We start from the raw sequence: 27,352 nt of genomic DNA, 5'->3' as shown, positions 1-27,352 counted from the left end.
TGCCAAAGGCAGAGAATCATGTGTAATAAGGCCAGCCCTGCCTTTAAGAGCGCCTAGATTAAATCGTAGGATTGTCTGGCGAAGGCTGTCCCATGGTGGAACATTTTGGGCGCAACCCAGCAGGTCAGGGAGAAATGAGAGGTGATCTCCACTGGAGGGTCAAAGGTCGAACACCAACCAGCCAGGGGCCATGCGCTGCAAGGCGAATATCCGTCGGTAAATAAAGTTATATTTACATGCGCTCGGGCTGGGCTGCCCTAATAAAAGTGACGCTGCCTGGGCGCCTTCCTCAGAATGTACACCTTCTCTCCAACGCAGCGCCGCGCAGGGCAGGGGCGCCCCAGCCTCTCCGGGGCCGCCGCCAGCGCCCCGCACCTGCACCCGGGCCCCGGCCCCGCCCAGGGGCCACCTGTCGACCGCCACCTGGCGGGGCTCGGGCGCCGCCTGCTGGACGCGCTGTGCAGCGACAGCGGAAACCCCGGCGCTGGGGCGCGTGTCCCAAAGATGCCAGACCTTCCGCCGCGACGGGATCTCCGGGGACCGCTCCCCGTGGGAACTTAGCCTCGGGGTGGATTTGGCCGGTGCCCGCAGAGCAGGAAGGCGCGTCGGTGCTGCCAAGGGGGCCGCCTGCGGTCCCCGCACCCTGGCAGGACAGCCCGCGCCCGCCGGTGTCTTTGGGGTGGCAGGGCAGAGGGAGGAGCCTGTCCTGTCGGGGTCCCGGGCCGGGGCGGTGGGGGATGGAAGGGGTGGGCGGAGCTAGGGCGGAGCTGTTCCTGCGCTGTCCCTCGCGCACCGCCGGCCCCAGCTCACCTCTCGTCCAGGAACATGACGGGCAAGCCCGGCGCCGCCGCTGTCACCCAGGATGGCGAGGCCGCCGAGCGCTCCCCGCCCCGCAGTCCGAGCTACGATCTCGCGCGCAAGGTGGGTGGGCACCTCGTTCAGCGCTGCGGACCCCTGTGCCGGCTCTGAGGGCCACCCCTCCCCGCGCCTTTTGCCCTGGGACCCCGGGGCTCCCGGAACCAAGCGCCTTTCTGGCTCCGTCTTCGTCGGGCTCAGCTCTTCCCCCGGGCAGCCGGGTGTCCCAGAGTAGAACGGGAGGGTCGAGACAGAGCCTTTAGGCCCATCCTAACCTCTGGGGATCTGGGCTGGCTCTGCCGGGGCTGGGGGAGGAAGCGCGAAAGTGGCTCCCCAACCCAATCTTCCTCTGCCACACCCCGGCTAATCTGAGTCCCCGGACCCCCATGCTTCTTGATGAGGGCTAACCGTCCTGGACGCAGGCCCCCAAGGGGCTAGGACATAGGGCTGCCCGGACACCCAGAGAGGACAACCCCTGGCAGCGGAGCAACTTCGGGTGAATGCGCGTTTCCCAGCTGAGCTCGCAGCGCAGACTTGACCTCCTCCCGCTCCTTCCTTAGACTGGAAACTCTTTAGGTCCCCCCTCACCCCAAGTCCTACCCCTCTGCTTGCCACTACTGCCTCTCACCTTCTTCCAGGAGGATGCTGCTAACCAGAATGGACGCCCACCTGGAAATTTCTAGACCCTGAGAAAGATCTCAGTGGTTAGTCACAAGTCCCCCTCCAGGGAGAGTGTAAGCTCTCTGGGGTTGTCCCTCTGTAGGGTGGCCCTGTACAGAAGTGGGCAAGGGTGGCCATGGGCACTGGTCCGTCTGCCCTTGGAGCAGGCAGATGCCAGGAGCTCTGGCAGAGGTGCTGAGGGAGCCCCGGGCTTCCACGCTTCTCCTAGGCTGGCGGCTGGATGTGCGACAGTCGGTCCTGCCTCCTGCGGCATGGCCTTGAGAGACCTTCCTCTCCGTGGGCCTTGGCTTCCTCCCCACAGGCAGGGCTCCCTCTCGCTAGGAGCCTGGGGCCTCCACCCCCGTTGTTTCAGGGGAAACCGCTCTGCAAGGCACCCGCCCAGAGCCGTTGAGATAGGAGTCCTGTGTGGACACTCGGCAGGAAACGGCCCCCCGCCTTCAGTGGGAGGGGAGCTGCTCAGGGCCGGCCCCCAGGCCGGTGGGGACAGCCTGGCCTCCTTGCCAGACAAGGCAGCTGAGCTGTTTGCCTAGGAGGGGCAGGCTGGGCAGCTGTCGGCCTGCGGCCTGCGGTGGGTTTGCCCAGCGCGGAGGGTGGCTGGCATCGTTTGCTCAAGGCAGCTGTGGTCTGTAAAGTACACAGGTGCTCACCTCCTTACCTCCTTCTTCGGGGCTGGGACCCGGGAACCAGGGAGCAGGGCAGACGACAGGGGGCTCCCCAGCGCCTCCATCTGTCCCTTGGGCCGAGCAGCACCTGCGGAGAACCAGCCCCTGGCCTCCACCAGCCTGCAGGCCCTGAGCCTGCCCTGGGAGTCGGACCAGGACAGTCTGGGAGGAGCAGGCAGGAGCCCCATGGGCCACACTAGGGCGGGGTGCAGGCGGCGGGGAGTGGGGGGGTGGCATACACTCTGGGCTGCTCTCATGAAGTCTTAGGTGGCTCCTGCCGGCATCATTGGCCCTAGCCATTAACAGACTCCAGAAAGGCCTCAAAGAAGTTATCCCTCCTTCCCTTTAGCCACAGGGGTTAGGGCGTCTTTCCAAAGCCCCCCCCCCCCCAGTCAGCTATTTACAAGCCAGGACGCCAGCCTTCATACACCTTTGCTCAGCCCCCGGCCTCTCCACCAGCATCAGCGAAACCCCGTTCCCCGCGTGCCCCTGCTCGGCCCACGCAGTACCTAGCTGGCCGGCCAGGAAGATTGCAGCCGTCGGTCTAGACCGCTGTTCTCCCACAGTGAGGAATATACGAACAGAGGGCCCCCTTCCTCCACCCCCATGTTCCCCAGAGAAGACGAGCAGAGATCGGCCAAACACTGAAGGGGCCCACGGGACACACCCCTTGCCCCTCACTCCCTGCCCTGCAGTGACCCCGCAGTGCCAACGTGCGGCCACTTGTCCCACGTGGGAGGTTTCTGCTGGAAGAACTTCAGACTAAATGTCCCCGCCGCTCGGTACAGATTTCAGCCTTCCCTAATCCATGCAGCCTTACTGTAAACAGAAACCAGCATCAGAAACTTCCAAATAAATGTTGTGACCAAAAAAAGAACCCAAACAGTGGTCATTTTAGGACAGGTCTTTGTAAACAGTGGTGCCCCACCCCCATCAGATCCTGCGGTGGGAATCCTGTCCCCAGTATTAACACTTCCCTTCCCGGGCAGCGTGGCCCTGCTCACGCGTGCGCTCAGCCACGGCTGAAGCGCGCACAGTGGGAAGGAATCTGGGCAGGTGTGGCGGGAACAGATGTGTCTGAGACAAACGAGGTGGTTCTTCAGGCCACCGGGCACATCTGGAGACTGACTAGTGCTGAGGTCTCAACTCACGCTTCTGGGAAATCGGGTGAGGACTCGGGGGTCAGAGCAGGAGCCTGAGGGGCCAGAGCGCGGAGGGGAAGAGGCAGAGGGAAGGTGGCAGCAGGCTCTCCAGAGCAGATGGCCCCCTGGCTCGGTCTGCTTCCACCCAGAAATGCGTCCACGTCCCCATTAACTGCCTCTGCCCCATCTCCTAGGTGATGCTTCTGGGAGACTCGGGCGTCGGGAAAACGTGTTTCCTGATCCAATTCAAAGACGGGGCCTTCCTGTCCGGGACCTTCCTAGCCACCGTCGGCATAGACTTCAGGGTGAGGCGGCTGCAGGCTCTGCCTCCCGGCAGCAAGCCAGGGGCCATGGCTCAGGTGCAGGGGCGCTGCCGTCTCCTGGCCAGCGCTGGCTCTGCAGGGCAGCTGTGACTCGATGCCCGGAGGGCACCAGGGCCACTCCTGGGGACCACTGAGGTGGCCGGGTTGGAGGAGTCTGCTCCTTGCCTTCCTTCGGGATATGAAAAACGAGATACTGAGTCTTAAAGTTCTGCCCCCTGCCAGGCAGATACACCCCACGGTGTGAGCGGAGCCTCCTGGCCCTCAGCCCCTTCTGGCCTGGGCCCCTTTGGCAAGAAGCCCACCGCTCCTCCCTGGCACTCCAGGGAGCACAGTGCTGTTCCCAGTTGAAGAGCTGGGGGTCCAGCCGCTTGCCAGGGTCCCTCCTCCCACCTTGGGGATCCCTTCTTGCCAAATCTGCATCGGAATGCTGAATGAGCACTGTGTACCCAAAGGGTCCAGGAGAGTAAGGTCTAACCCTGGCAGGGGGTCTACCAGATGCCGGGTACCCCCTCCCAGTGGGAGGGGACGAAGCCCCACTTAGGGAAATTAATGTGCAACTAGAGGAGGTCCCCAGGCTGCTGTCGGGCAACTCATCTCTAAGAACTTGGTTGCAGGATAGAGCAGAGCTCCTGGGAAGGCAGGCGGAAGGGGGACATGGGCAGGGTGCCCCATGTCCCCTGCTGCGCCCCTGGGAGAGCCAAGCAGTTTCTCAGGCTCCCCTTACCCTGGCGTGTCATCAGAAGAGCAGGCGGAGTTCCCAGAAGACAGGGCTCCCCGGGGCGGGGGGAGGTATCTGGGGACAGGGTCGCCTGCCCTGATGGGCTGACATGTCTGGAGACGTCTCTGAGGCTCGCCACACCCCTGCTAGTCCTGGGGAGGGCCCAGGGCAGGCTGTTTGCTCCTCAGCAGGATGTCAGCAGAGCACAGGAACCCAGCGTCCCCTGCCCTCCAGCCACGCCTCCCTCTGCCCTTTTCTCTTTCAGAACAAGGTGGTGACCGTGGATGGTGTGAGGGTGAAGCTGCAGGTGAGACCGCAGGCTCTGCCGAGGGGGCCGGGGGTGAGGCGCCTGCCCCCGCTCTGTACCCGGACCGCAGCAGCCTGGGCTAACTTCCTGTGGGGCCCACAAGAAGGATCAACGAGCTTTTGTTTGTCTGGTGTCTGCAGAAAAAGCAGTTCCCAGGCACCCTCCCTTCTAGCAATGGCTGCTCCACGTGCCTGCAGACAGACCCAGTCTGCCTCCCTCTCCTCCCCTGTTTCCTGGGTCCCGTCTGCTCTGGGAGGCTGGACACCCCCGGCCCCTGGGCTGGGCCACAGCAGTGAATGAGCTTGAGAACTCTGTCACTGTCCCCAGGCACAACTCTGCCGAGTGCTCGGAAACCCATGTAAACCTACGGGAGGAGAGAGCCCACCTCCCTGCGATCTGTTAAAGCACAGCAGGGCTTTCCTCTGCCCACCCGGCCCCTGCCCCTGCCTCTTTCTGACCACCTGTCCGTCCGTCTGTCCCTTCCTAGATCTGGGACACCGCAGGGCAGGAGCGGTTCCGCAGTGTCACCCACGCTTATTACCGAGACGCCCAAGGTCAGTCCCTCGCGCGCTCCGACGCCTTCTCCAGCCCGCTGGGGACGCCCACCCTTCCGCTCCAAGTCCCCCATATGGCCTCTCTCCCCCTGCAGCCTTGCTCCTGCTGTATGACATCACCAACAAGTCTTCCTTCGACAACATCCGGGTAGGTCCCCCTGCCCGCCCCCGCCCCCCAGAGTGGCAAGGCCTGGGAGGTTCGCCTGCCTCCCAGTCTGCTCTGCGGGGCGGGTGTGGGGCTGGGAACATTGCTGACTGCAGGGCATGCCTGAGCTGTGACTCAGGAGGAGGAAACTGCCCCTGGCTGATCGGACAGCACCTGGGCATGGAGGCCAGGCAGGCTGCTGTGCACCTCTGCCGCCTGCTTAGCCCTGGCGGTGATTCATGAGTGTGTTCCATGACAAAAGTTCAGGGAGTACCCGGCTCCTCCCTGACAATTACTCTGGGGGAGGGAGGGGGGAGACCGAGCAGGAAAGTCTCTCCAGCCGGCCAGCCTGAGTTGCAAGAAAGTGACTCAGGCAGACAGTAGCTCTGTCCTCACAGCCCAACTATTGAAGAAACGAGATAATAATTCAGCAAATATACAGGCTGACTCCGTCCGTAGCGCACTGAGGTTTCACACACTCCCCGACCTCAAGGCGTTGAAGCGCAAACTGGGGGACCAAGACTTAGGGATGAAAAAAACAGCTTATGAAGAGGGTGGTCACCCATGGCCCGCACACTGCGACCTCCAGCTCCCTGCTCACGGCAGACATCACTAATCACTCACGGTGCTGCCGAGCACTGATTCGGCCTTAGAACCCTCCACAGGACATCACCGGTGACTCCCCGCTGGTCCCTGAGGCAAAGCCTCTGCCACCTCCATAGAGCCAGGAGCTGCACTGTGCGGGGTGTGGGGCCACCCGGGACTGGGGAGGCCAGACCAGGGTGCAGATGAGAGAGTGCACAGGGCACCGTGTCCGGGGGGCCGGGAGCAGCCCAGGGTGAGCAGGCAAGGCGGAAGGGAGGGGACCGCGGCTGGGGCTGAGCCTGAGCCTGGCCGGGCTCCCCCCTCCCACAGGCCTGGCTCACTGAGATTCACGAGTATGCCCACAGGGACGTGGTGATCATGCTGCTGGGCAACAAGGTGAGTGGCTGTGCGGCAGGGCGGCCGCCCCGCCCCCCTTCTCCGCCGCCCCGGCCTCCTCGCTGCCTGAGAGTGTTAGCTGGACCGCCTTCCAGCAAAGGACTCTTCCCAGTCTCCGGTTCGGGGAGGGGGTGTCACACCCACCTGGTGGTTCAGCCCGTCTCATCTGCCCTTGGGAAGCTCTGGAAAGGCCCCTGCAGGGGAGGCTCAGGCTGCTAACCTGTGCGATCCAAGGTCGCGCGGCTGCTCGGCCCCTGTTAGATGGTCGGGACGAGGGTCTCACATGCAGAGCTACGAGCCCCCACCACTGTCACCCCTCTGAGGCCGGGTCACCACACCCTCGCGAAGAAGAGTTACCCAGCTTCCCAAGTGGGAGTGAGGTCCCAGGGCGGGGAGCTGGGGAACTCAGCCTGAACCAGGTGGAAACCCTGGCCCCACGCCAACCACACCACCCGCAGTCCCACAGGCCACCAGCAGAGGGCGGGCGGCGCCTGCTCCTGGGGCAAAAGATGGGCTGGCAGGGGCAGGAGAGGGGCCAGCTGGGGTCCAGGCTTCCTTCCCCAGAGTGACCCCCCCCCCCCGGGCTTGACAGGCAGACGTGAGCAGCGGAAGGGTGATCCGTTCGGAGGACGGAGAGACACTGGCCAGGGTAAGTGACTGTCTGTGGGCAGGATGGTGGGTGGGGGGCAAGCGGAGGCCGGCCCTGAGGACACTCTTCCTGGCAGGAGTACGGAGTTCCCTTCATGGAGACCAGCGCCAAGACGGGCATGAATGTGGAGTTAGCCTTTCTGGCCATTGCCAAGTGAGCGCTGAGCAGGGAAGGGAATCGTGCAGGGCAGGGGGGCACCATCTGGGGATCCAGCAGGGCCTGGCCCCCGGCCCAGCCCCTGAGCTCAGCTGCATTCTGCAATCTGAGGCCCCTCTGCGCCCGGCCGTGGGAGAGGGGAGGACGGTCTGCCGTGTACTCCCTCCCTGCCCATGGCTTCTTCCTCTTCAAGGGAGCTGAGGTACAGAGCCCGGCCGCAGGCAGACGAGCCCAGCTTCCAGATCCGAGACTATGTGGAGTCCCAGAAGAAGCGACCCAGCTGTTGCTCCTTCTTGTGAATCTGAAGCGGCTGAGAGAGGGCTCCAGGGGCCCACGGGGATGCGGCCTTCTTCCCCAGACCTGGTGGATTCTGAGAGGCGGGGCCGACGGGGGAAGAGTTGGGGCGCCCAGTGCACAGCCCCTCCTCACCTGGGGGTTGTACCCCACCCCTATCCTAGTTCCTGTAGCTTCCCTGCATCCCCAGGGAGGGTAAAATATTTATATTTGATTTTAGTGGGAGACAATAATGTAGCACACAAAAAAACAGCACCAGAAAATCCAGGTGGGGACCTGGTGGCCCGCTGCCTTCTAGAATATACTAGGACCCAGGGGCCGGGCCGGGCCTCCCTCCCACCCAGGATGAGGGCAGTCTCGCTCCAGCTCACTCCCAGGGGACATGAGCATAGGCAGTGACTGTGTTCTTGCTCTCCCTTCACCTGGAGAGAGGCTAGGCAGACCCCAGCCTTCCTTTCCTCCAGCCCACCAGGGAAGAGCCTTTCCCAGGAAGACGAAGACGGCCCCTGTGCTGGGATCCAGACCACAGCTTATCTCTTATCAGGGAAGATAAGAAATGTGGAGATTGGGCAGGGCCCACTCCTGGCCAGCTGGGAGAGAGGACTAGCTGAGGTTGGATCTGTTCTTTTGGCTACCTCCGGCCTTACTAGCCGCTCTCCAGGAGGTGTACCCCTCCCCTCCAGTCCCCAAGCACCATGGGGCACCTGGAAACCCTTGGCTCCTCTTTTTGGCACCTCCCTGGACCCCTGGTGTTACCGTCCCTTCTTCCTACGCCCCTCGACACCTAAGGTCACAGTGAGGGAAAGGTTATCCTCCTGTCCTGACCCTTTGGCAGGCATGCAGTTCACAGGCCACTTCTTTAAGCAGCTGTAGTGCTTCCTTCTCCTGCCTAAAGAGCCTGACAGAGAGAAACCCATAACTCCTAGAGTAGGTGGGAGGCACGCCTGAGCAACCCTCACCCCACGCGTAGCCCCCACCCCTCCCCCCCAAACCCAAGTGCCGCCACGCCCCTGACGGCAGTGCCCTTTCCTTCTCAAACAGACCCCAGGGCCAAAACTGCTTTATCTCCCCTCCTACTGAGACAGGCTAGGGAATGAGCCTCTTCCGTTTCCGGTTAGCCAGAATAGGTGCAAAACAAGGTCATGTGGGCTCAGCTAGGGTGGGGACAGGGGCAGCGAGGAGGTTTCTGTGGGACCAAGGTCGCATGTCTCGCAAAGCCTTGAGCTCAGCACCTGGAAGGGGACAGGAGACACGCACGTCCCGGCCCACAGGCACCCGGACGCCTGCCCTCCGGGCCAGGGGCAGGGAAGAGGGGAGAGAGGCGCACGCGCTGCACACTTCGGAGGCCGTTGCTTTTGCTTCCAAGGCAGAAATCTTGCTGTCTGCGCAGAGTCAGCAGCTCCGCCTGGGGCTCTGATAAGGAAGCTCCTGAGGCCTCTCCCAGGAGGAGCGGGAGGAGCCTGACCTTGCCCAAGGCAGGGCACAGGGCATCCAGGCACGCAGGCTGCCGGAGGCCTCCAGCATTTGTGTTTCTCAGGATTAAATTGCAGTGTTTTGGAAAGTACACCCTGTGCACTGACTGCTTCTCGGAGATGCGCATGGGGAGGGGGGCTCCTGTTGAAAGGAGAGTCAGTGCTTGTTGGAGGAACTGTCACTAACTGCCAGAATCATTCGATCCTCATCCTTCAAGGTCCCCAGCTGGTCACCTCAACCGTAACAGACTGCCCAGCCTCTGACCAGCCTGTCCTCTACACGGAGCTGAAAGAAGGCTTACGGTAGTGCCGTCCTCATTCTTTCGTCCTCTGCTGAGGACGGCCAGGGCTCCTTTCCCTGAAGACTGGACCCCGAGATTGGCTACCTGGCTCTGTTCTGCCTGTCCCCAGCCCAGCTCCGTGCTCAAACGCTGACTCCAATGCCCCTGCCATTGCCCTAGGTGTCCTGTCTTCACTGGGCAGCCTGGCGAAGCCCCTCGGCTGGGTCCTCACATTGTCCCAGGGAGGATTAGGGCACGCACCCCTGCAAGCATGTCCGGGACAGCACGAAGGGACTCCACAAACAGAAGACTTTGTTATTCAAATAACCGTTGGGTCCAAGGTGGACCTCAGTCTCGTTTCCTAAGACCGCTGGAACCTCGCAGCCCCGGAGCGCGATCGGTTTCCCCGGTAACAGTCGCTCCCCCGCAGGGAAGTTGCACAGAAGTTTTCGCTCAAAGGCTGTCAAAACTTTAGGGTCCTTTACCCACGGATTGGTCCGCCTCGATCCCCGCCGCAGGTGGGGAAAATCAGAACCGAGCCTGCGGGCCCTCTGCCCGGCCCGGGAACGCGCCCCGCCCCTCGCCTCGGCTCCGGCCACTTGGTAACAAACACTTCCACTTCCTGAGCCCTCTTTCTTCTCCCGCCGCGGGGCGCGGCGCCCAGCGCGGGGCCCCGCCCCTGCGCGTCCTCATTGGCCGGGGCCGTTCACCCGGGCCGAGCGCCCGCTGCCTGCGTTCTCTGACTGGCCCCCGGCGGGCCACACCCTCGGCGCTGCCCCGCCCCCTGGGAGAAGGGTCGGGGCGGGCTCGCGGACGTTCAGACGCCGCGCGGGGCGGGGATTGGTCGGCGCGTCGGTACTTGAGCTCCTCGCAGTTCGCGGCGTCCCCTCGCGGACCACCTGCTCGTTCCGCCGGCGCAGAGGCTTCTTGCGGCGCTCCCTCCGGCCTCCGCTCTGCAGGGCCGAGAAGAGGGCTGGATCGTCCCCACTGCCGCCCCGGACAGCACCCCGCGTCGCGCCGCTGAGCCGTCGCAGGGCGAGATGAGCGCGGACGCGGCGCCCCTGCCCCGGCTCTGCTGCCTGGAGAAGGGGCCGAACGGCTACGGCTTCCACCTGCACGGGGAGAAGGGCAAGGTGGGCCAGTTCATCCGGCTGGTGGAGCCCGGCTCGCCGGCCGAGAGGGCGGGGCTGCTGGCGGGAGACCGGTTGGTGGAGGTGAACGGCGAGAACGTGGAGAAGGAGACGCACCAGCAGGTGGTGAGCCGCATCCGCGCCTCGCTCAACGCCGTGCGCCTGCTGGTGGTCGACCCCGACGCGGACGAGCGGCTGCAGAAGCTGGGCGTCCAGATCCGCGAGGAGCTGACCCGCGCCCAGGAGGGGCCCGGGCAGGCCGAGCCGCCGGGGGCTGGCCGCGAAAACGAGGTTCAGGCGGCCGTGCCGGAGCCCTATGAGCCCGAGAAGAGCCATCCCGAGCGCGTAAGTGGGGGCCCGGGCCGGGCAGCGAGTCTGGAACGGGGTGCGGGGGGCTCCGGGGAGAGACCCAGGCGGCCCGCACGCCGAGCCCCGCACCCGCCTCGTCTTTCTGAAACTCGATCCTCGCGGGGGAAACTGCTTCCGCCCGCCGCCCGCGCGCACTGGCAGTGGCAGGCCCGGGGCGGCTTCCCGCGACCCTGCGCCGTCTCCGCACTGGGCTGGGACTCGGGGCTCTTAGGCCACCTGTGCCTCTTGTCCCTTGGCCTCTGGAAGTGCGGGTGGGGGAGGGCGGCTCACAGGAACTCAGTCCCGTTTCGTGCGCTCCGTGGCTCGTGTGTCTGCTCCGGCGCTTTGGGAAACCTCTAACCCAGCCCGTCCAGGGGCCGGCTTTTCGGCCACCCCACGCCCAGCCTCCCCAGAGGTGCCAGTTTCCTCCCCGGCCCCTGTGGGTGGGAGCTCAAGTTGGGGGGAAGCGAGTGTGGCGGCCACTTGGAGGAGCTGGGGGACTAACAGCCCCTCCCGTGCGGAGCCCTGGCGCTGGGAGGGGAGGGCTCACAGGCAGGGCCCTGTGCGAGGGTCCCCGCCAGCCCTTGGGTTTGTGTATCATTAACTTCAGCCGGCTGGACTTCATCCTCCTCCTCAAGCCCGGTGTGACTTCTAAGAAAGAGAGAGGAAGTCCTACCGTCTCCGGGCGTAGTGGGGGTGGGGTGCGGGGAGGTGGTGCAGAGGTCTCGGCGTGGGGCGGGGGGGGGGGGGGGGGGGGCGGCGGCTCTGCCTCCCGGGAGGATTTATGGCTCTCAGGAATGTGAGGAGTAAGCGCTAGCTCGCATCTGGGCGCGGGCGGGGCAGGGGTGGGCAGGGGGGAGGATCTTGGAGGAGGAGAAAGATGGCTGGGGCGCGGGAGTGGTCCAGTGGCCCTCTGCCACGCAGGGCAGGTGTTCTTGCCCCGGCATCAGCTGCCTCACTCCAGCCCAGGGCAGCAAGAAGGCTGGTGGCTTTTTACCCACGTTTAGTGTTTCCCCAAACGGTCCCACTGTCCCCAGAGAGTGCGGGGGGGAGGCCTCAGGGTGCAGGCTTGGGGAGCAGGGCCTGGGCCTCCTCAGGGCCCGTATGGCCTGCCACCAGCTCTCCGCCTGGTGGCAGCACGTGGCACAGGTGTCTGTGGTGTCAACAGGAGCTTCCCCTGGACCGAGAAAGGGCACAGTTCAGCCTAAAAGTGGAAGGCGGAGCCGGAGAAGAGCAGCTGATACCGTGGAAGTAAAGGAAGTGAGGTCACTAGGAGCCCTGTCCAGCCGGACTGGGTGCCGGGAATGCCAGGGCCACCAGGCTGCCACTTTCTGCCACCGCCAAGCTGGCATCGGCAAGGGTGTGGCAGGGGCCAGAGCACCCCTGCCAGGGCTTAGACACCAGGGAGTTGGAGCCCATGACCTCTGGCCCCAGGCAGAAATTCAGTTTGGACTTTGTGCTGAGTGCGTTGGTCGCCATTCCTTTTTTTCTGAACTTTGGCACCGGCACAAATAACCTGCCACGCCCCCACTCCTCACCCCCCACACAAAATTGCATCATGTTAAGCTCCTCCCATTACCCTTTTGGTTTTGCTGCTGGGTGTAGGAGGGCCTGGGGGAGGGGGAGGGCCTAGCACAGGCCTCTCCCCCTCCCCCCATGCCGCCTGAAAGACAGCAGCAGTGCCTGGCTTCCTGCTCTGGGGACCGCAGAATCAGGTTGCCCCAGGTGGTGGGGTGACACCTGCATTTGTGTGTTGGGCCAGGAGAGGGGAACAGAGCCACCCCCATCCCGCCCCCCAGTCCTGGGAACACCATCACCAGGCCTGTTGGGGTTTCAGGTCAGCGAGCAAATCACAGAACTTCTCTGAGCCTTGATCTTCCTGTCTGTAAAATGGGAGGCCTTGGACGTCACAAATGAGGGCGAGTTCCTGCGCCCCTGTGCGATGCGGAATTGCGCCCCTTTGTGCCCAGGCCTCTGCCGGCGAGCTCCGAGCGCCACTGCCTTCAGCCTTGTGCACAGCCTGTCAACGAGGTGAAATCCCTCTGGGAGGAAATTCCCGCGAGGTCTGCTAGGGTGGCCTTCAAGGTGACCCACCCTGTCATTGCAAACAGTGTTAATAAATGGCGTAAATTATTCTCCTAAAAGGCTCCTCCGTGGGGGTTGTGGTATCTTCATTGGTCTCACACATGGAAAAGCGCCATGTGGAGAGTGGGTAGCAGGTGACATGTCGCTGGTAAGGCCAGCCTGGGTCGGGACTGACAGGGTGGGGGTGCCTGTAGGTCTGGTGTAGGATGAGGTGGGGGTGTCCTTCCCACTCTGCCCACCTCTGTTGATGGCTCGCCCCGCCATGGAGAGGGGCCGCGGCGCCTCGACTCACAACCTCCCTCCCAGTCACAGGATGGGACCTGGTTTGCCTTGAGCTGGCGCCCGCATGGTGGTGGCTGCACAGGCCGAAGCAGGCCAGGCTGTCCCCGCTGGGCCACTTCCTGACCTTGCTGAGCCTTCATTTCCTCTTGTGTACCTTGGGGCAATGGCACCGCCTTGCAGGTTGTCGGGATTACTGAGCATGTCTGGGACGCTCGGTGCCTGGCGCCGAGGGCTCGGGAAGCGCTGCTCGTCGGCGTTGGAGTTAGTAACTATTTCACAGCGACGGTCGCCCCATCGTGGGCCGCTGGCCCTGGATCTGCCCCCTCGCGCGGCATCTGCTGCTGCGGCCACACCTGGCGCTCCCTGTGCGCTCGGGCAGGGGCCGCTCTTGTTGAATCGTCCCGTTGTCCTATGGCCCCTCACTGCTGGGCCACCTTCTCCTCCCGCCGCCCCTCTGTGTCCCCCCCGCCACCCCAAGGGTCCAGACTCCCTGCCACCGCACGCCTGAGCTCCTGGGCCCGCCCTGGGCGTGCTCCCCGAGGCCACTGCGCTGCTCCTGCCCCTACAACTTGTCCTGCTCTGGGCTCACAGGATTTGAGTCTCCGTCACTGCAAGGCCAGTCCCCAGGGCAACGTGCGTGTGGCTGGTTTGTGTTTACAGCCTCAGCGCTGCCCCCAGGAGGGAGGGGCCCCATCACATGCCGAGTGAGTAAATGAGTGTGTAACAGCCCCTGGGGACCTTTGTCCGGAAACCATCCCAGTCCGGCACAGCGGGGCCTGTTTATGCTCCCGACACACCCAGAGATCGCGATTCCAGAAAGCACCTACGCAGGCCTTTTTCTTGCCCACTAGCAGCTTCCATTTTAAAGTGAGATAGCCGGAGGCCTGGGCGCTGCGGTCGGCTCTGCCAGCCCCCGGGCTCAGCCGCTGATGGTCCGTCATCCCTGGCCCGCCTCAGCCTCCCCTCCCTGTAATGGGACACCAGCGTCCGTCCTGCACGGCTGCTGTCGGGGTTCAGTGGTGGTGGGGGGCAAGGGCCTAGTTTGGGGGGGTTCCCGCCGGATCTGACCCTGATCCCAGAGGCAAAGATGGCGCGGGCACCCCAGGGAACAAGGCGGGTGGGCAGTTAGCTGGCAGCCTCCCAGCCTCTCGCCCGTTTCAGGGAGGACAGAACAGGGTTTGATCGGCAGGATGTTTGGATTTGAAATGGACAGGGTGTGTGTGCTTTTGTGCGCTGGTTCCTCCTCTTTTGTTTTTTGGTTTTTTTTTTTTTTAAAGATTTTATTTATTTATTTTTAGAGAGAGCAGAAGGGAAGGAGATGGAGAGAACCATCGATGTGTGAGAGAGACATCAGTTGGTTGCCTCTCGCACGCCCCTAACTGGGGACCGGGCCTGCAACCTGGGCCCGTGCCCTGCCTGGGTATCAAACCGGCGACCTTTTGGTTCGCAGGCCAGTGCTCAGTCCACTGAGCCACGCCAGCCAGGGGTCTCTTTCCCCCCTGCATAGCTGCTGGGTCTTACCTCCAGAAGTGTGCCTGAGCACCCAGCCTGCTCTGACCCCAGTGTCTGCCCGCACGGCCATTTGGCCACACATTTGGCTTGTGTCTGGGGGCCTCACTCTCCCACTGGGTGTCTCTGCCCGTCACAGTGGCATCAATCCAAGCTGCTTGAATCTCCCTGCAAGGGTCCAGGTAGCTGATCCTTTAGGCCAGGACTCCCAGGTACTCCTGTCCCCAGCAGTGGCCTCCATGCACGGGAAGGCCACCTCAGCCCAGAAGGGACAGGCTCCTCTCCCCACCCCTGGCTTGTGTTGGGCTGGGCGGGGAGTCTGGTGACTAAGTCTCCACCTTCACCCCCAGATCCTAAGAGTCCACCCTTACTATCTCTGAGCTGCCCTAGAGCCCAAGGTCGGCCTTGACAGATGGCCCTGGCCTTCCTTAAAAGACTACTCACCCCGTCTCCAGACCCCTAGGCCATGTTTAGGTTTCCGCCCTCGAAAAAGTCATGTGTCATGGATTCCCTGAGGTCCAGGTTCAAAGTGCTGCTCTGCCCTGTGCTTGGGCTCCGTCTCTCCCTGTGCCTGTTAGAAGGTCCTGGGTGGGGTTTAGAGGGTGTTGGGGGCTGACAGACAAGTGGTTGAGCGTGAGACCCCCAGGATCTAAGCAGGCCACGGCCACTGCCACCGGCACATGTGGTACTTGGTACTTGAAAGGTGCTAGTCCATAGTAGAGGCGCTGGGGCAGAAGGTACGCACCAGAGCTGAAGACCTATACAAATAAAAAGACGCAAAAGAGGCCATTAGTAACCTTTTAAATGGGTTACATGTTGAAATGACAGTATTTTGGATGTCTTGTGTTAAATAAGATAATTAGTTCCTCTGGTTTCTTTTTACTTTTTAATGTGGCTACTAGAAAGGTTTTAATTATCTGTGTTAAAAAAAACAAAACTCAACCAAGTAAACTTGAAGATCCAATTGGCTCTTATTAAGCAATTCATGGAGATGTGAACACACAATACAATATACAGATGATGTGTTATAGAATTGTACTCGTGACACCTATATGATTTTACTAACCAATGTCACCCCAATAAATTCAACTCAAAAAAACACGGTTCATGAATCAGGCAGTATCTCATCTAGCAGCTAGTAGGGAGCTCTGAGGGGTCATCCAAAATGGAAGGCTTTTATAAGAAGAAGGGTCCAGGGAGGGATCTATTGACAAAAGAAAAGATTATTTGGGGGCCTGACATCTTTTCTTTTCGAAGGGTTTTTATGCAGATTGCCTCTTCTTTCTGTGGGGAGAGGGCCCGAGTGACAGATGAACTCCTTGGTGCTTGCCTGGAAAATTCCAGACTGATTGATTAAGATTATATGTCTTGGAGAGGTTGAAACTGCAGTTAGATCAGGAATTACGTCGAGGTGTGGTATCGTGTGTATTAGCATGACTGACGCCATATTGGGCCTGTGGGTTTTTTCCTTAACACCTACATGACTGGCATTGTATTTCTGTTGGAAAGCACTGGTCTAGACCTGAGGTCAGAGCTTGCTTCCTATCAGCTATGTGTACTTGAGCAGCTGACATGCCCTCTTGGAAGGTGAGTTTCTTCATCTGTGAAATGAGGGCAGTAATACCTTCCTTGCAAGGTTATAATTAGCTCTTAATGAGGAAATAACACAGCAAGCCCTAGTGCAGTGTTTGGCACATAGTAAGTGCTCAGTAAACAGCAGCTGCTACTTGTTATTTCAGTAGAGCCCCAGTTTCACAAGCTCTGTAGAGGTTCTCCCAGGTAACCTTGGGGACAGCCACAGGCCTTACACACGGGTCTGCGCGGAGGGCGAGGGGTGAGGAGGGCTGCTGGGCCGGCAGGCGTGGGGAGGCTGGCCTGGAAGGTGTCCAGCCAGGCCGCAGCCAGGTACCAGCCTGCTCCATCCCAGCCTGGCCCAGCCCCGGGGAGACCGGGGCCAAGCTCTCCCTCAGGTGGCTCTCTGGAGAGCGCCGGGAGGGGCCCTGCGTGGGGCTGTTGGAGAAGTAGCCCCACTTTAGCTTCGTCTCCCCCTCCTGGAGCCCGTGTGTCTGACACTCCTCAGCCTGCGCAGGCCGCACGGGGGTCCTGTGAGGTGAACGGGAGCAGCATCGGGGCCTGGACCTCTCCTTGGGCTGGGAGAGGGTCCCTTCAACCTGGAGCTGAGGACACTGGCAAACAGCCTAAGCTCCTGGTCACTTCCCAGCCTGCCCTAAGGACGAGGCCCCATGTCCCCCAGGCACACGTCCCCTGAGCAGGGCCAGCTCTCCATCCTGGCTTCCTTGAAGAGCTGGCCCCAGGCCCAAGCCTGTCTCCAGAGTCCCGTGAAACGGACTGGGCTGCCTCCCAGAGCAGCCATGGCTCTTACTCCCAGCATGCCCTCTGCCCAGCCCCCCGGGGCCCCCAGCGCCCCTTCTCCTTCTCACCCTCCCTGGGGTTGGGGCCAGTGTCTCTGTGTGAGGCAGCAGGGCTCCGCACACCGCCCTTAGGTGCATAAACAAGAGCCCGGGCTGGGGCCGGGCTGGGGGAAGGGCAGTCTCGGGAGGGAAGGGTCACCCCTATTGTTTCCCTGGCCGCCTTGGTCGTCCCGGTGCTCCTCCAGCCCGCCCCTTGCGGGAAGCAGCCTGGCTGTTCTCCGCAGGGCTTCTCACCATGGCACCGGCAGGGAGGGCCGGGCCGGTGGGGCGTTGGTCCCCCAGCCACCCCCCCGGCGGGAGGAGCAGGGAGCGGCCCTGGGCCTGCTCCCCAGAGACGGTCCCGGGATTCGGGTATCGACTTTCCCCAGCTTTCCAGGTGGCTGCTGGTGGGGCCTATTGAATTCCGTGCCCGCCGCCCGCTCCCTGGGCTGCGTGGGTGGAGGTGACGGGGCGGCCACTCGGGTGGAGCTGGGCGGCCACAGCAGGCCTGGGACAGGACTTGGAGCAGCGCGAGCGTGGGAGATGGGCCCGGAGTCTGGAGGCAGCCCTCCTGGCGGGGTCTTTCCCAGAAGGCGGGCCTGGCGTTTTCTGGAAGTGAGAGACGGGGACTCACCCGCCCATGGGCACTGCCCGCTGGCAGCCTTTGCCCTGCGCTCGCTCCTCTAGCCTCAGGGTCTCTGCCAGGCCCCTCGCTGAGCAAGCAGCCTCCTCGTGGAGAGGCCTGCCTGGGGTCTGAATGCCCTGGGGCCACGTTCTCCTAGGAAGGAGCCCCCCACCCCAGCTCTGAACCCCTCCAGCCCCGGCATGAGGCTTCCCCTGAACACCTTGGGCCACACAGCAGGCCCGAGATGGCCTGGACTTGCGGTTTACCCCTTCTTGCAGGCCCTACCTCGGCTCCGGGACACAGGCCCATCACAGTACGTGACCGCTCCCCATCTTCCCGCCACAGAGGGTGCCCCCAGGGCTCCTGTCAGTACCTGCCTCCACCCAGGTTGGGATGGGGGACGGGGACTCGGCAGCTGGCAGTGACCCCCGCCTGGGGGACAGCAGGAGGAGGGGTAGAAGAATGGGAAGCCCCCACCCCTTCTGGTGGGAAGGGAGGGAGGGAGCCTGCAGGGACTTGGGAAGGTGGGTGCTAGGTGGGGGTCTGTAGGCATCTGAAAACTTCAGAGAACTACCTGGGGTTTCCCATCCACCTGGCCAGCCGCCCACAGGGAGCAGTGGAGGGGGTTCCAGAGCCGGGGAGGGGGGCAGGGCCCTGAGCCCCCGGGCTGCGCCCCTGAGTCCTTCCACCTCGTTTCTTGGTGCTGGCCCACCGGAATGAGCCTCAAAGCCCACCTTCCAGCTCTAATGACAGGACCCGTGTGGGGACCCGCAGCAGAGAGCTGGGCCCAAACGTGGGCACGGTGGGGCAGCCGGGCAGCCTGCCAGCCAGGAGAGCGCCCAGGCCTGCTCGCCACCCCCGCCAGCGCCCGTCCCTGGCTCTGGCTTAGCGCTGGCTGCAGGAGGCCTCTGAGCGCCCGGAAGGAAGGCTGTGGTTTCATCAGCTCCCAGCCCCTCCCGACAGGGACTGCAGGCACCCCAGGGAGAGACTCCCGTGTCTGTGACTCCCGCTGAGGCCCCCGCACCGAGCGGGCCCCCTCCAGGCCTGGACTTGGGTTTAAGGCCAGCCCGCCGATGGTGGAAGGAGCACAGGCTCACGTCAGACGGGGCTGGAGCTGCGGCTACTCTGCTGTAAAGCGGTGCCACAGCAGACAGTGGGCATCGCCCCGCGAGACTCGGTGGCCCCACCTTACAGGGCACCGGGTTGCCATGGGAAGGCCCTCTGGCCTGGGCGGGGGGTGGGGGGCAGGAGGAGCGGGGCCTTCGGGGCTGCCCCCTCCCGCCCCACTCTCCCAGGGCACCTGTGGAGCTCAGCGGGGCTGGGGCAGAAAGCTGAGCCTGCCCTGGTGGTGGCAGCTGGTCAGACCTGTTCCCGCTCACCTGGCCCGGGGGAGGGCAGGCTGGCAGCCTTGCCAAGGGATTAGCTTGAGGGGAGAAGAGCCTCGTAACCGGAACAAGATCCCGGAGGGCTGTGGCTGGACAGGCAGGCGCTGCCAAACAAGAGGGGTCGAGGGGGGCTTGGGAGAAGGGGGCCCTGGAGCCCTAGCCCAGATGCCGGTGCCCAAAGGCCTTCCTGTCTTGGCCTCTCCACAGCCCCCGCCAACATCCTGAAACGCAGGCAGGCCTGCCGCTGCAGTGACGGAGAGCAAAGTCATCCTCTGAGTGGAGGGTGGGGACAGCCGCGCAGCTGATGGCTCTGCCTCCCGAGGCTGGCGAGCTGGGACAGCTGGGCTGTCCACCCTCCTCGCCTTCCCCACTCCCCCTTTGCCTGCCCCCCTCCCAGCTGGGGGCTGGGGTTTCAGAGCAGCCTGGCTCCCCACCCCAAAGCCCCAGAATCTCACTTCTCACTTTCATTTGACTGTTTATCAGCATTCAGAGCAGCGGGACAGTCGGAGCTGCACGGGACCCCCGTGTAAATGACCTCACAGTGACCCTGGGGAGCAGGCGGCACTCAGAATGGCCTCAGTGAGGATCCTGAGGCTCTGGGAAGGAAATGGCGGCCCCAGGCCACACGGTGGGGGGGGGGGGGTAGCTGGAGCCTGGGCCAGGGCCTCGACTGCAGCCACGGCTCAGCGCCTGGCGTCCAGGGGTGGCCCAGAGCCCGTGGGCTGGCTGCTGTGGCCCTGCCCGGGCCTGGGAGCAATGGGGGGGGCCTCAGGTCAGTCCCGGTGCCCGGATTCCGTCCGTCATGTGCACGGGTCCTCGGACTGCAGCTTCTACACTCAGCTGCTCGTGTTGGACCGAGGATGTGACGCCACTTCAGCTGGAGGCCTGCGGGCGGCTCAGGGACCAGCAGGGTCTCTGAGGCTCTGCTCTTGCCCTTGCCCTTGCCCTTGCCCTCCCTGCCAGGCTCGTCTCGGTTCTGCTGGTCGAGTGTTCTTGTCCTGTCCAGGACCCCTGGCCTGTGGTCTGCAGTCACTGGCCACCCGGCTCCTTTGGGCTGGGCCGCTGGGCTCGGTGGGGAGACAGGAGCTGGGAGCCACGGGTGAGGACAGGCTTTATTGTAAACATGCTGGTCAGCTTTCTGTAAACACCTGGCCCTGCCCCCTTGCTGCAGAGAGGAGAAGGAGCCCCTAAAAGCAGAGTTGAGCTGCAGAAGCCCTGTGTGGTGTGGCCGGGGCCCAGACAGGCGATGTAGTGGGAGGGCACAGGCAGGTTTCTCTGGAGCGCTCAGACACTCCGCTGAGACAGCTTTCACCATCCTTGAACGGAGAGGCTAGGGTTCCCCATCCCATGTCTCATGTGCCCAGCCAGGCTGGCAGGTGTGCCACCTGTCACCCCCCAGGAGGGCCAGACTGAGCCTCTGGCAGGAGGGACAAGATAGCCATCAAAATAGCATGATTAACCTTAGGATGTCAGAGAGGAGGGACCCGAGCTAATCTGTTCCCACTTCTCATTTGCCAGAAGAGGAAGTGGAGGCTCGGACGAGGGCCTGCGGCCCGGGGTCACCCAGGCTGTTTGCTGTGACGCAGGGTCGCCGCGCAGGTCCCCCGAACCCAGGCCAGCATCCTCTCGCGTTGCTGTGCAGGGTCTCGGCAGATCTGCCGATATTGGAGCCTCCTTGGGGGGATCTGGCGTCAGGCATCGGGGGAGTGGGGCCCAGGACACTGGAGTCACGGGGACCCCACTTTACCCCACAGCGTGAGCTTCGGCCTCGGCTCTGCACCATGAAGAGGGGGCCCAATGGCTACGGCTTCAACCTGCACAGCGACAAGTCCAAGCCAGGCCAGTTCATCCGGTCAGTGGACCCAGACTCGCCCGCCGAGGCCTCGGGGCTCCAGGCCCAGGACCGCATTGTGGAGGTAACGCTTCTCTGCGCCTTCCCGGGGTTCTCCCTCCCCAAGATACAGACGGCTCCGGGGGCAGCCTCCACATCACAGTGTCCGCTCCTTGGCCAGCCCCAGACACGTAGGTGCTGGAGGGGAGGATGGAGGGGGGGTGGGAGGGAAGGAAGGAAGGAAAGGTGGTGAGTGGGCAGAGGGGCTTCTCCCCCACCCCCTCCTCCCTGGGTTCTTCTTCACCAGCAGACACACCTGGCGGCCCACGATTGGCCCAGCCATCCAGGTGGATATCCGGGGCCACCCCAGCGTGTCCTGCCACCTCCTGCCTCCTCGGTGCCCAGCACGGGGATGGAGTGGGAGGCTGACAGGCGCAGGGGAAGCGTGGACCAGATGCCTTGGGCAGGTCCCAGAATCTCAGTCTCAGGGCGTTAGAGCCAGAAGATCAGCTCTCCCAAGACTTCTCGTTTTACATGTGAGCGAGCCAGAGCCCAGTGAGGGAAGTCAGGCCGCGGTGCTCAGACGCAGGGGTCCGACCCGAGCCTCCGGACCCTTCCGCCACAGCCGTCTCAGCTTGTTTGTTCAGTCTCAGCTGGGTGTTTTCTTCGGCTTTTCCCACGGGTCCTGCCCCGATCTGACTTCCAGGTGGGAGGAGCACTTGGCCTCGGTCAGGACTCTACAGGCAAGGGGGCTCGGTGTCCCTCGATGACCAAGTGGCCGGGAACGAAGCGGCCCACTCACACCCCCTTGCCTGCCCCTGCCCCCCAGAACTGAGCCTCGCTGCTGACCGTGCCCCCCACCCCCCACAGGTGAACGGAGTCTGCATGGAGGGCAGGCAGCACGGGGACGTGGTGTCTGCCATCAAGGCCGGCGGGGACGAGACAGAGCTGCTGGTGGTGGACAAGGAGACCGACGAGTTTTTCAAGAAGTGCAGAGTGATTCCGTCTCGGGAGCACCTGAGCGGTGAGTGGGGGCTGGTGGATGGAGACCCCCACGTCAGGGGTGCTGGCCAGGGTTCCAGACGCAACTGTGTCCCAGATGAGGGGTGACAGCATCTGCTTCGCTGCTCCCTTCCCCCCTCAGGGAGGCCAGGGGTTCGGGTGGGAGAGCGGGGGCCTGCTGGTGTGGGCAGAGGGGGTGGGCTCAGGCTCGGCCCGCGTTTTCTGAGGGCGGCGTGGGACAGGGGAGCTGACACTGGGGGTGGTGAGATGGGGTGCAGCTGCCGATTCCCGGCAAAGCTGCAGTAGCCAGGGGAGGCCCGGCACCACCCCCAGCACGTTTTCGGGGCAGTGCTGACGCAGGAAAGGGTTAACTCTGGGGCGGCCTCCAGCCTCTTCCTGGTCAGATCAGAGTCCAGTGGGGGCCCAGTGCCTCCCCTCCCTTCTCTCAGGTTGTCTTGGAAACCCAGCCTTGCTGGCTGTAAAGAGCAGTGGGCTCCCCCTGCCCCTGTCCTGCCCATCCCCCACCACCCCCCTGCCAAGCCTGGCACCGCCCCTTTGCCCTTGCCTGAGCCCCAGCTAAAGAGCTGGGCCGCTGCACCAAGGCAGGGAGGGTGAGGCAGCCTCTGCGCCCCGACCTGCACGTTCTCCCTGGGAGCCTCCCTGTGGGTGTCACAGTTATATTTGTAAAGGTGGGGGGCCCTCCCACAAAAGACCCGGCACAGGCTTGGATCCCTAGCCAGAGGAGCCCAGTGGGGAGGCCCCGTCGCTGTCTAGCCCAATCTAGGGTGCTGGGGGTTGCTGAGAGCGGGGCTGGTTAGCAGACTCAGCATGGGAGGTGGGGTGCCACCTTACCCTTGTCTCCCAAGTTCACGGAACCCAGATAACTCGGAGAATCCCCTTTCTCAGTGACGGATCACTGAGCCCCAGAAAAGCCCCAGCCTCGCTCTTGCGAACATGGCATGAGGACAGAGCAGGGACCTGCGTTCCCCGCAGCTCCTCCATGCCGTCCCTGCCTCCCCCAGCAGTGCCCCCCGTCCCCCCAGGCTGGCCACTGCCCTCACTGCCTCCCTCCCTGTCTCTGAGGGTGACGGCAGCCTCTGGCCAGAGGACCTGCTCAAGGACAGGTCTCCCCAGTGTCCCCGCTGGTTTCTCCAGTCTGGTGTCCTCTACCCATTCCTCCCAACAGATGTAACTGGGGCATCCCATAGAGAGAAGACCCCCCCAACCCTGCGCGGGCCCAGTCGTCACGCTGACCACTGTGAGCCTGGAGCGTGGGGAGGAGGCTGCTTAGCGGCCATGGAGACTGAGTGTCCCCTGCCTGGCCACCGTGGGACGGCCGAGGGTGTGGGAAGGACGGAAGAGGGTCAGGGGTCCCCGGCTGCCTAGGCCTCTGGTCCAGGGCTCAGGGAAAGGTGGTCATTGATGCGAAGCTAGGGATTCAGAAAAAAACCGCCCTTGCAGCCACATGGGTGGGGCCTCTGCCCTGAGTGAGCCCCCCGGGGGCGACCCAGGCCAGTACGCTCTCCCCCGCCCCCTCCTGCGCCACCAGGTTCCCACTGGCGGGGACACTGACCTGAGCCTTCCTGCCGGCTCAGGCCACACTGGCCAGAGGGAGCCGGAGTCTTCGGCAGCCAGCCGGGAACTCCGACCCCACGCAGGACAGTGCTTCCCTCAGACAGCTCCCTGTCCATTAGCGGTTCGAGGGGCTGCCTCAGCAGGCAGAGACCCGCGTGTTTTTTATAATGAGTTGAACGGGAACTATCAGCATTGTGATGAGGGAGGGCAAGGCTTTGGGGGACGGACAGAGGGCAGCTTGTCTTGTGAAAGCCTCGTCACACTCATGCACCGTTTGTGGGGGCCCATCACCAGAGTGTCGGCTGTGCTGAAAGTCAGGAGCCTTGTAAACAGGGACCCAGGGAACCAGACCTAGTTCAGGGCCGTGCCCCGCTCTCCCCTCCTCGCCCCACCCCGCCCGCATTCCCTGGGCTCCTGGACTCACCTCTGCTTTTTCCTCCACTAGGTCCCTTGCCTGAGCCCTTTACCAATGGGGAGATCCAGAAGGTAAAGGCAGACCCCCGAGCTGACTCTCTGGCTCCCAGTCCGGGGGTGGCGGGAGAAGGGCGGCAGGCAGCCATCTGGCTCGGGTTAAAACTCTAGTTCCCAAACTGCTCCCTCTGGAGCTCCACGCATCGTGCCTGCCGGGGTACCATCAGCCCCTGACCGGGACCGAGGCTGTCCCAAGCGAGAGACTCCGTGGCCGCCATCCTGGGTGACAGGCCCGCCTCCAACTCCCCACCACACAGAAGAGGCCATTCTTCCCCCCAAGAACAGAGCTCCAGTGTCTGGCTGCATGCCGCGTGCGGCTACTTCCAGTCTGGGCTGGAAGGACAAAGCCCCTCCCCCATCCCCCCTTCCAGGCAGAAGGGAAAGGAGGCACTACGGGCTGGGGAAGGGACGGCAGGGCCCAGTGCCAGCCCAGGCCACGGAGGAGCCGGGCAGGGCCAAGCGCCAAGCCGAAGCCCCAGCCGAGGCCTTTGCTCTGGGACAGACCGAGCAGCCGACCATGGAGGGAAGCGCCCTGCAGGGTTTGCTTAGTCTGCCCAGCACCAGGGCTTCCTGCCAGGGGCACAGCAGGGCGGCGGCCCCCAGAGCACCTGAGCCTTCCAGCTCCATCTGTCTGTGTAGAATCCCATTCTCCTTATTCCTCCAAAGCCCTCCTTGGCTGCTTTGGAGTCACAGTTTCAAGATTTCTGGGGTCAAGTCCAAGTAACGGTCAGGCGGGCCACAGGAGATTCAGGACCCATCCCGGCTTTCTGCGCCAAGTAGAGGCCTCCAGTGTTCCCACCCCCAGAAAGCCCTCCTTGGTTACTGGCCCGAAAGGCGAGTTGGTCCTGAGAGCCGCCCTGGGAGGACTGGGAACAAGCGATTCAGCTGATCCCTCCCAGCCTGGAAGCCCACTGCCCCCTGAGCCTTGCAGGAATGTCCAAATGCAAGTCCCCTGAGGGTCCCGGCAGGCTCAGGCGGTAGGGGAGGTGGCAAGGGCTTGAGCGGCAGTTCTCAGACAGGCACCTGTGCTCCCTGGAATCTCCCTCGCTTGCTCAGTATTTCCCCAGCCCATCCCCCACCAATCCACACCTGTCCCCTCTCTACCAGGAGAACAGTCGTGAAGCCCCGGCCAAGGCGGCCTCTGAGAGCCCCAGGTCAGCCCTGGCACGGTCCGCCTCCAGTGACACCAGCGAGGAGGTAGGCTGGCTGGTGGGTGAGGGGTGGCACTGGGTTACTGGGGCCCCGTTCCCAAGCCACACTCGTGCCTGGCACACCAGTCTGCCTTGGAGGTCACATGTTGAGCCACATTCTGTTCTTGTGACCTGGCTTCCCTGGGCACTGGCCCAACCCCAAGGAAGCCACCTCGCTGAGCCCAGGGCCCCTCACCGGCACTGACTCCCACTCTCTGCCTTCTCCCTGCAGCTGAATTCCCAAGACAGCCCCAAGAAGCAGGACTCCACGGCACCCTCGTCTACCTCCTCCTCTTCCTCCGACCCCATCCCGGACTTCAACATCTCCCTGGCCGTGGCCAAAGAGAGGGCCCACCAGAAGCGCAGCAACAAACGGGCCCCGAAGATGGACTGGAGCAAGAAAAACGAACTCTTCAGCAACCTCTGAGCACCTCCCCCCGGTCCCCCAGGAAGCTGGATGGGCTGCGCCCACACCCTCACCTAACGCCCTCTCCCTCCTCCCACTCACCCCCAAATGACAAGCCAATCAGCACCAGCATCTCCCCTCCTGGCAAACCTGATTCTTCTAGAGAACCATGTTGTTCCCTTCCCTCCAAGAGTGAATGTTTCCGTGTCCCACCCGGTCATAAAGCAGACTCTGCCCCTCCTCCTCCTCCTCCTCCTCCTCACTGCGTGCGTCAGCCCGCCAGGGGTTCCCTTGCCACCACACCTAGGACATCACTGGGACATGCACCAAGCAAGGATTGGGACCAGGCGAGAGGTTGTGGACCCCAAGTGACAACTGGGCCTAGGGTTGTCACATCACCCCAGAAGCCGTGGGTGGGCATCTTCTTTTCGTTCCTTTGCTTTTAGGAGTGCAGTATCGCAGAGTAGGGACTTTTGTCTCCTGGTAACGTGATTTTCCAGGCTGTTGCATTCAGGACCTAGTAGCGGCCTTTGCCTTAAACTTGTTTCTACTCGGTGCAGAAGCCCTGGCAAGTGGGGGGTGGGCCTGGCTGCTCCCCACCCAGCCCGGAAAGGAAACCACCGGCAATTCAACTGGTTTCTCCCAACAGCCTCGACCTCTGCATCTTGTTGAGAGCTTTGTCCTCTTGGCCCTGAGATAGCAAACCCATGTTCCTGGCGGCCTCTGGCTGAGGGCAGGCAACAGCTGGAGCGAGGGTGGCCCAGGGCTCCAGACTCGAGCGTGGGCGGCCCCGCCCACCCAGCTCCCCGCAGTGTCCACTGGCACGGGCACCCTGGGGCCTTTGCCAGATGTTTATCCAGGGAAACAGGAGCCCAGCCCCACATGCAGAGGGGGATCGGAGCCCTCCTCTAGTTTCAGGAGCTTTGGAAGTGTGAAAGCTGCCGGAGCCTGGCTGGGAACGCGAAGACTGGGCTTTAATCTTTTCGGCCTGTCAGTGGGGTGCAGGATTTCCCAGGAGTGGCCTGAGCTGGCGCCGGATACTCTATCTTATCTGGCCGGGGACCTGATTGGAGGCCAGCTGTCCAGGCCGAAGGGAAAACGAACCCGGCTGCTGGGGCCCTGGGACGTGCCATGGGGCAGGTGGGGTGCAGGGCACTTGCCAAGGGCGAAGTGCTCCATCCTTCCATGAGAGCCCAGGCCCTTTATGCCTCCGCCGCTTGGGGCCACGTCCTGGAGGTCTGCCAGGTGGCCCGCAGGAGCTGAAGCTGCCCGGCCAGGAGCTTCCAGGGCAGGTGCTCAGAGAGGAAGTTGGCCTCGGGCTACTCTGTACCCAACCAGGAAACCGAGCTGTGGGTGCCTGGGACTGAGAACAAGGGAGACCTGAGCCAGGGAGGGGAACTGTGGAGCCCTTGGGTTGAGAGAAGAATGTCACCGTCTGGCGGCCTCAGCCTCTCACTTGGGTTTGCGTTCAACACTCATAGCACCAAGGGCCCCAGGCCTGCCCCACCCCCACCACACCCTTGGACACGCCCCCAGGTGAGCTGGCCTGAGGACGGCCCCACTGGGCCACCTCCTGGGTGGGGAAGTCCTGGCAGCCTTTCATTAAGCGACAGGTGGCTCAGAGGGAACCGCTGCGGTGGGGCGGGGCCCCAGCGAGCGGGGTTTCTGCCCTGGGTTCAGGCCCGCGCTGGTCACTCTAGTTTTTCCAACACGAGGCCAGGGTCGCGGGGACTGGAGGCTGGGGCCCTGAGCAGCAGTTCCTGCTCTGCCACCGAGACTCCAAGGCCTCAGGCAAGTCGCCTTCGCTTGCCCGGGACTGGTTCTGCCCCTTGAAAGTGCCCTCGATGCCTGAAGAGTCTCTTCCACGACCGTTCTGAAACAT

The 27,352-nt window shown here is 63.2% G+C and overlaps 2 protein-coding genes across 5 annotated transcripts in view; both read left to right on the top strand.

The window, feature by feature from the left end:
- The window catches only part of RAB37 (RAB37, member RAS oncogene family), a 40,711-nt gene extending 32,265 nt beyond the window's left edge, over window positions 1-8,446 (top strand). The window contains exons 1-9 of one of the 4 annotated variants that reach the window (XM_090292922.1): window positions 822-921; window positions 3,535-3,645; window positions 4,647-4,688; window positions 5,176-5,242; window positions 5,338-5,390; window positions 6,303-6,368; window positions 6,961-7,017; window positions 7,094-7,170; window positions 7,367-8,446. In XM_090292922.1, coding sequence (XP_090149048.1) covers window positions 826-921; window positions 3,535-3,645; window positions 4,647-4,688; window positions 5,176-5,242; window positions 5,338-5,390; window positions 6,303-6,368; window positions 6,961-7,017; window positions 7,094-7,170; window positions 7,367-7,472 — 675 coding nt within the window. In that variant the 5' untranslated portion in view covers window positions 822-825 and the 3' untranslated portion in view covers window positions 7,473-8,446. Of the gene's footprint in view, window positions 1-772; window positions 922-3,534; window positions 3,646-4,646; window positions 4,689-5,175; window positions 5,243-5,337; window positions 5,391-6,302; window positions 6,369-6,960; window positions 7,018-7,093; window positions 7,171-7,366 lie in introns of those variants that run through there. The other 3 variants (XM_090292919.1, XM_090292921.1, XM_090292920.1) reach the window with 3 other exon arrangements.
- A 1,588-nt stretch (window positions 8,447-10,034) lies between these two features.
- Window positions 10,035-25,660, top strand: NHERF1 (NHERF family PDZ scaffold protein 1). Its single transcript, XM_090292916.1, has 6 exons — window positions 10,035-10,695; window positions 20,750-20,911; window positions 21,697-21,850; window positions 23,849-23,889; window positions 24,982-25,071; window positions 25,297-25,660. Exons 1-6 carry the CDS (start codon window positions 10,261-10,263, stop codon window positions 25,489-25,491), a joined length of 1,077 nt encoding a protein of 358 aa, XP_090149042.1. The 5' UTR covers window positions 10,035-10,260; the 3' UTR covers window positions 25,492-25,660.
- Window positions 25,661-27,352: the final 1,692 nt, after the last annotated feature.

The sequence above is a fragment of the Furipterus horrens genome, unplaced genomic scaffold (assembly GCF_987537825.1).
Source record: "Furipterus horrens unplaced genomic scaffold, mFurHor1.1.pri manual_scaffold_11, whole genome shotgun sequence".
Taxonomy (NCBI): Eukaryota; Metazoa; Chordata; class Mammalia; order Chiroptera; family Furipteridae; genus Furipterus; species Furipterus horrens.
The sequence above is the reverse complement of the archived record's forward strand: the minus strand, read 5'-3'. Positions and strand labels throughout refer to the sequence as shown.